This window comes from Mustela lutreola, chromosome X (genome assembly GCF_030435805.1).
Source record: "Mustela lutreola isolate mMusLut2 chromosome X, mMusLut2.pri, whole genome shotgun sequence".
In the NCBI taxonomy this organism is placed as follows: Eukaryota; Metazoa; Chordata; class Mammalia; order Carnivora; family Mustelidae; genus Mustela; species Mustela lutreola.
In genome coordinates this window covers 99014546-99021174 of record NC_081308.1, presented here as the reverse complement: position 1 = coordinate 99021174, position 6629 = coordinate 99014546, and the positions used below count along the sequence as shown (strand labels likewise).

Here is a 6629-nt window from a genome sequence, read left to right as displayed (position 1 = left end):
GCCACACTTTTTTTTCTTGCATTCCTCCCTAAAGTAGAGCCAATGGCAGATAAACTTTTGTGATTTCTCTAAGAAAAGAAGATTGTTGGCAGATTGCTCAAATTGAAATGGATGTAAGAGATGCATTGGATATTCAAATTGATGATGATTGAATATGCCCAAATATTCTGATAGTTTTCTTGGGGGGGGGGGGTCTCTTTACTATCATTGAAAAAGTTTTGAGTATTCTGAGTGGGTATAGAAGGGTTAACAGTGTTCTGAATTGTTGGGTTCAGGTTCTAAAAATAACCTCCTAAAATCGGAAGATTGATTAGCTTATTATTCCCAGTGTTAAACTTACAGAATTCCATTTAAAACCAAAACTTTAATTTCGAAAATAAACTTTAAGGTTGCTTAATGATCGAAGAGTTTTCCATGAGCCATACTGACATGATGAGAAGAAACCTGAGATATTTTGGAGATCTTGGCACAACTTCAAAGAGTGATAGAACAGAATGCAGAGAACTTTTCCAAGTTTTGGAAGGCAGCAGTTTGGCTGAGACTCACATATACTGAAACAAGAGGCTTCCTTGAAAACATTTAAAAAGTCCTTTCCTATTTTGGAATTCTAAATTATGGCAAAATTCGTATATGCTTAAAACTCGGTTCTCCACCAGTTTCCCTCCCCAAATGACCCTCCACCGTTTCTCTCCCTGTCAACACTGGTAAACAATTCCTGAGGCATTTGAGAAAAGCGTTTCAATAAGATGGCTTATAGTCCTTCTAAATGCTGTTTCAATATATTCTGAAACGGATCCCTTTCACCCCTATCTATTTGCCTTTGTTTTGCAGAGCGAGAAAGGTGAAGCAATTTAGAGATCTGGGGACAGACCGCTAAATGACCTGTGGTTAAGCTGGTGTCGCTTCGCAAGATATTGGTACCCAAAGCAGCGGAACCGAGATTTAGCATCCTTCCTCTGATCACACATTTCTTAAAGCGAGCGTTCTGCACGTTGGAACACCGTCTCTTCTCTACCCAACACCTCCTCCCAGTCCGCCCCCTGGTTCCTTCCCACCCTCTACCTCTCCCCCCGTCTGCCCCCCCCAGTCTGCGCATGCGTCCTAAGAAGCCCCTACACTCGCGGCACAAGCTGAGAGTATTGTCGGGGGCTATTCTCTCTCCCAGGAACATGGCGGCGAGTCAGGGAGGTGGTGTTAACAGTGGGGGCGGCGGTTGTGGTGGAGGTGGAAGTAGCGGTGGCGGTAGCGCAGCCGGAGGGGGAGGTGGCGGAGCCGGAGGGGGAGGCGGCGGCGGCGGCGGGACCCTGGTGGTGCCCATCCCGGTACCGACTCTTTTCGGTCAGCCGTTCCCCAACGGGCCGCAGTGGAACCCGGGGAGCCTGCAGCCTCAACACACGGTGAGGAGCCTGGACCGGGCCCTGGAGGAGGCGGGCAACTCCGGCATCCTGAGCCTCAGTGGTAGGAAACTCCGAGACTTCCCGGGCAGCGGCTACGACCTGACGGACACCACCCAAGCAGGTGACAGGACGGGTTGCGGGGGAGGGGAAGCTGGGCTCCGAAGGAGGAGGTGGGGGGGTGTGGGTGGCTGCGTGGCTGCGTTGTTGGACTCTGCTGGTCTGGGCGGGTTCGCGGGGGCGGCGAGACTGACAAAGTCGGAGCAGCCTGTTCTCGTGAATGTGAGGGAGAGAGAAGGGAATGGTGGTGGTCGTGGAACTGGGGGCTTAATGACTGAAGGATGTATGGAAATCGGGCGCGATGTGAGGGGTGAAAGAGCATTATTGTTAAAGCGAGTTTCCCCACTACGGAGTAGGGAGGGAGGTATTGACACCTTCCTTAACGCACTTCTTTCAACTCTCCTGGATGTTCTTTCTCATCTTTCTCAAAGGAGTGGGGGGGAAGACAATACATAAAATCACAATCTACACATATTCTTTAAAGGCATATGTGTCTGGAAGAATGGCATATTCTTTTTCTTCGTACAGCAGAAGCATTGCCATGGGTTTTACGTGATATTTTGTGTGTGTATTTTAATCATTTTAGAATATTCTTGCCTTCTGGTCACGTATGCCTTTCATTTTCCTGGTGTTGAGAAGGTAGTGGTGGTTAAATTAGTATTTGTTGCAATGGCAAATGAAATCATCAATCACTAACATGTCTGGTTACTAGGGGAAAGGATCCTTGTTTTGAGTTATGTTAGAGTCTTAATTTTTATAGCAGAAATTGCCAAAAAATTTGAGGGCATTTCTGAGAAACAAAATTAACTCTATTCTTTAGGGAGTTGTGGGTTAATGGCCTATCATTTTGGTTGAGAAATTGGCTATTGTAGCGTTCTTCATATACTCTCTGGTACTCTTTGTTGTGGATGGCAATTTTTGTTATGAACATACTCTTTCCTCTCTGCCTTATCAACCAATGCTCATTATTTTAAGTACGTTTTCGTTTGATGAAAGGGTTTCTTGCTTTTTATAATCTTTGCATTTGTTATCTTTTATATTTGCTTTGCTCAAAGAAATCATGGACAAAATTATTTTGATAGGTGTAGTAATTTTGAAACAGTACAGTAAGTAAATTCACCTATAATGATTAGTAATAAAAGGCCTCTTATTTTCAGAATAACACTATTTCAGTGTATTCAGTTTCTGGATATTAAATTTAGGTATGTGTTTGGAGGAGAGTGGGGAGAGGAGCAAAGTCTAAAATTGAAGCTTTCTACCCAATTACTCTTTTAGGAATTACTAAGAACTATGAATGCGTAATCAATCACTGATTTTGTATTTTGAAAAACATGTTTGAGTATTTACTCCTTCACTGTGAACAGATTTCCTAAACAATATGTTCACATATTTATGAATATATTGGCAAAATATATGACTTGGTATGTTCTTAAAAGGCTTCAGGAAAAATGGTTTCAGACTGCATCATTAAGGAGATATATTGTTTTGCTTATTGTGCCTTATAACCTGTAAAGGATGTATCTGTAGGACTAAGTTGAGTGTCCTGGCTTGGCATTTAGGGCTTTCACTGTCCAGCTCCAATTTATTATTGCAACCTTGTTGCCCCAAACACTCCTACACAGAACCCTCTGTTCCAACTGGGTCAACTCCCTGTCCTTCAAATATATTTAATGAATTTCTGTCTCATCTTCGTAGAAGGTCACCCACATGCTTGGGATTTTTGTCTTTACTCCATCTATTTAATTTTGTTTAAGCCCCCAGCCTTTCCAGGAATCTGTCTCTAACTGCCTTAGTCCACAGCAGTCTCCTGTTTTTGAGTTCTTATGTACTTAGCATCTTTACCACTTACTTGCTAGTGCTGGCTTTATTTTCTTTTCCATGTTTGTGTCATGCTGTCCCTGAGAAGCTGGAGAGCTCCTTAAGGGCAGGGAGTAAGTCATATACTTGTTCAGTCTTCTCATTATGTATTGCTTAGATTGTACTTGATAATATTTTTCATAAACTTGAATATCATCTTATGTGGTTATAACCTTTGGCTTTTAAGCCTTCAGTTGGTGTTCTGAGGCAAGCTTTAACACAAAGCAGAGCCATATTTGTTCTTGTTAAGGATTCATTCGTCATAAACTTTATCAGTGTCTACGGTAACATTGGATTTTTGAGACGATTCCACCTCATTTTATTTATTTTTTTCAGTTGAATGTGTGTTACTTGTGGGAACCCTTCAAAATTTAAATGAGAAATTTGTGAGTGATTCATTTGCCATTCATTTTTGACAAAATTCAGTCATGAACTATTTAGGGGCAATATTTTTGTATGTGAAGAGACTAGTATTCATTATGTATAAATGAAGGTGGGTACACTGGAACTGAAGAAAAATTGAGCATTTTTGAGATCATATATACATGTACACACACATACATACACATCTGTATACATACAGTATCCTCTGATGAAAACAGTTCTCTTTGTTGGTATTATACTTAAAAATGACTCTCAGTGGGATAATGTTTCAGAACCAAACTGATTAGTTAGGCAAGCAGATAATGGTTTATTGGGTTGGGAGGAGACTGGTGCAAGGGAAAATAGGTGGGAAGGTATTCTGTTAATCTAGGTGTGAGGTGGTAAGAATCTGGGGTAAAACTAAATTGGATAAGAAGGGAAAATTGATAAATTTGAAAGGAAGCAGGGAGGGTTTTTTGCATTATTTTGCTGTTCCTCACATATACATAAGACAAAATAGACCTGTGGTTCTTCACCTGGGCTGCGGGTTAAAATCCCAAGGGAGTGTTTTTTTTTAAAACCTATGCCTGGGCCCTACCCCAGACCAATTAAATCAGAATCTCAGGGGCCAAGAGAATCTTTTTTAAAAAAAAGTCTTCCCAGGTGATTCTACTGTGCAGACAGTGCTGAGAAACTCTAAAATAACTCATTTTTTAGGTACTCAAGTAGTACTGTTTAGGTGAATGCAAATATTGATAAAAATTTAGTGACTAAAGTCACGTGTCAAGAGGGTCAAAGCCAAAACTAGGAACGATGTATTCAAGATCTAATTCAATATTCTTTTTAATAGGGTAGATGAAGCAGAGTCTCATTTTTTTTTTTTTTTTTTTCATTATGTCATGTCTATAGTGAACAGAAAATTGCCAGGAAGCTATAGTTTCTTCAGTTACCATTCATAACCCTGGTTTACGTTGAATACTGTTGGGTAACTTGGCATTAAGAAAATAGTGCCTCTAAAACATGTAGCAGCAAAATCTTGTTTATTAATAGGCTTGCCCTGAGGGAAGATGGATAATTGGTTGAAGTTTAGTTTCTCTTTGGTGTCTTTTTACCTTTTTTTGCATTTCTGGTGTGTGATCTTTACCTGCCTGAGTCCTCCTGCTGTCCTCGTTTCTTTTCCCCTCTTCGGCTCAATCCCCTTCTCTTGCTGGGATGTAGCTTGAAATTTATTATGGCAGCCTTTTAAGGAATTAATATTTAAAAGGGAGAGTTTGCTAATTTATTTGAATCTTCAGTTGGTGGTTTGCGCTCATGACCTTTTTTTTTTTTTTTTAAGATTTTATTTATTTATTTGACAGACAGAGATCACAAGTAGGCAGAGAGGCAGGCAGAGAGAGAGGGGAAAGCAGGCTCCCTGCTGAGCAGAGAGCCCGATGTGGGGCTCTATCCCAGGACCCTGAGATCATGACCTGAGCTGAAGGCAGAGGCTCCAACCCACTGAGCCACCCAGGCGCTCCAAGTCATGACCTTTTTGGATCTGTCTTCTAGGTTCTTGATTAAAGTCCTCGTCTATATTAAGACATAATAACAGATGAGAAAGTTTATAATCCATTTCAGGAAAGTAACTGACTCTTGTAATGTCTTGTCTTAGATGGTCTATAGGTAAACTTGGCAGGGCAAAGGGAAATTGCCTAGAACATTTTTTTTTTTTTTTAAGATTTTATTTATTTATTTGACAGAAATCACAAGTAGATGGAGAGGCAGGCAGAGAGAGAGAGAGAGGGAAGCAGGCTCCCTGCCGAGCAGAGAGCCCGATGCGGGACTCGATCTCAGGACCCCGAGATCATGACCTGAGCCGAAGGCAGCGGCTTAACCCACTGAGCCACCCAGGCGCCCCTGCCTAGAACATTTTTAATCTGTCTGGATACTGTGATAATTTGTTGACCTTAAGAAGAGAGCTTGAAAATGATTCTGATAGCTCCTCAAAGAAATCCTGAAACTTTCATATTTGACTTTGTCACCAATGCTACAAATAAGTCTCAGCGTACTTGCAGCTTCTTCTTCTGCTTCTTCATACCTCTTTATAAACAATAGGTCTGCGAAACAGATTTAGGAATTCTTACATGCATCAGATGGTGCTGTGTCCTGGGTTAATCACATGTTTTCCTGTAAACCTGGAGTCAACTCTAGTATTTCCTACATGTGCTGGTTCACCCCTTCAACTGTGGGGCATGGTGCATTGTATCAGGTTGTAAAATGGAGCCAGATAAACTTAGCAGCATCTGATTATGTTGTGAGGTGAAGGCCCTCGTAGAGCATTCAGTGGAATGAATTTGTGATTTTGTGGACTGATTCAAATATCTACTTTGCTTTGTGTAATAAATGTCTCCCTAAAAAATTGAATGTGAAGCACATTTTTGACAGTTGACTCATATTTTAATTGCTTTAGATTGAATTTGAGTTGCTGGCCCTTGCAGTGATTTATTTTATTTAGTGATGAATTCTTCTACAGCATAAATAGTTGTCCCTTAATTTCTTTCTTTTGTAAGTTCATATTTTAAAATAAAATGTTACCTTAAATTGGAGGGTATGTTCATCATTAAAAGATTACCATTTATATAGCTCCTTATAAATTTCTAAGCACTTTCATGTATATTATGCTACTGTATCCTAATAAAACCCTGTGAGTTTGGCACCGTACATAGTAATTACTCCTTGTTGTGAGAGGTTAAATGATTTGTCCAACGTTAAATGGCTAGCGTATGGCAGAGTGTGGGTCAGTGCCTGGGTTTTCTGACTCAAGCCCTCACTATTCCATTGTTATTTCCATTGTAACACATTCTTTCTATATAATAAAGCTATTATTAAACTGTACACTATGCTAATTTAATTTCATACGTTAATGTGGTTAATATACTTTTTGATTTGTGTGCACTGTTTTTTATGGTATGTATG

General features: G+C 40.5%; 1 protein-coding gene across 4 annotated transcripts in view; it reads left to right on the top strand.

Moving 5' to 3' along the window:
• The first annotated feature begins 1117 nt into the window (after positions 1-1117).
• The window catches only part of LRCH2 (leucine rich repeats and calponin homology domain containing 2), a 108673-nt gene continuing 103161 nt past the window's right edge, over positions 1118-6629 (top strand). For all 4 annotated transcript variants that reach the window (XM_059158160.1, XM_059158159.1, XM_059158158.1 and 1 more), the window contains exon 1: positions 1118-1518. In XM_059158160.1, the coding sequence (XP_059014143.1) occupies positions 1170-1518 (349 nt within the window). In that variant the 5' untranslated portion in view covers positions 1118-1169. The remainder of the gene's footprint in view (positions 1519-6629) is intronic.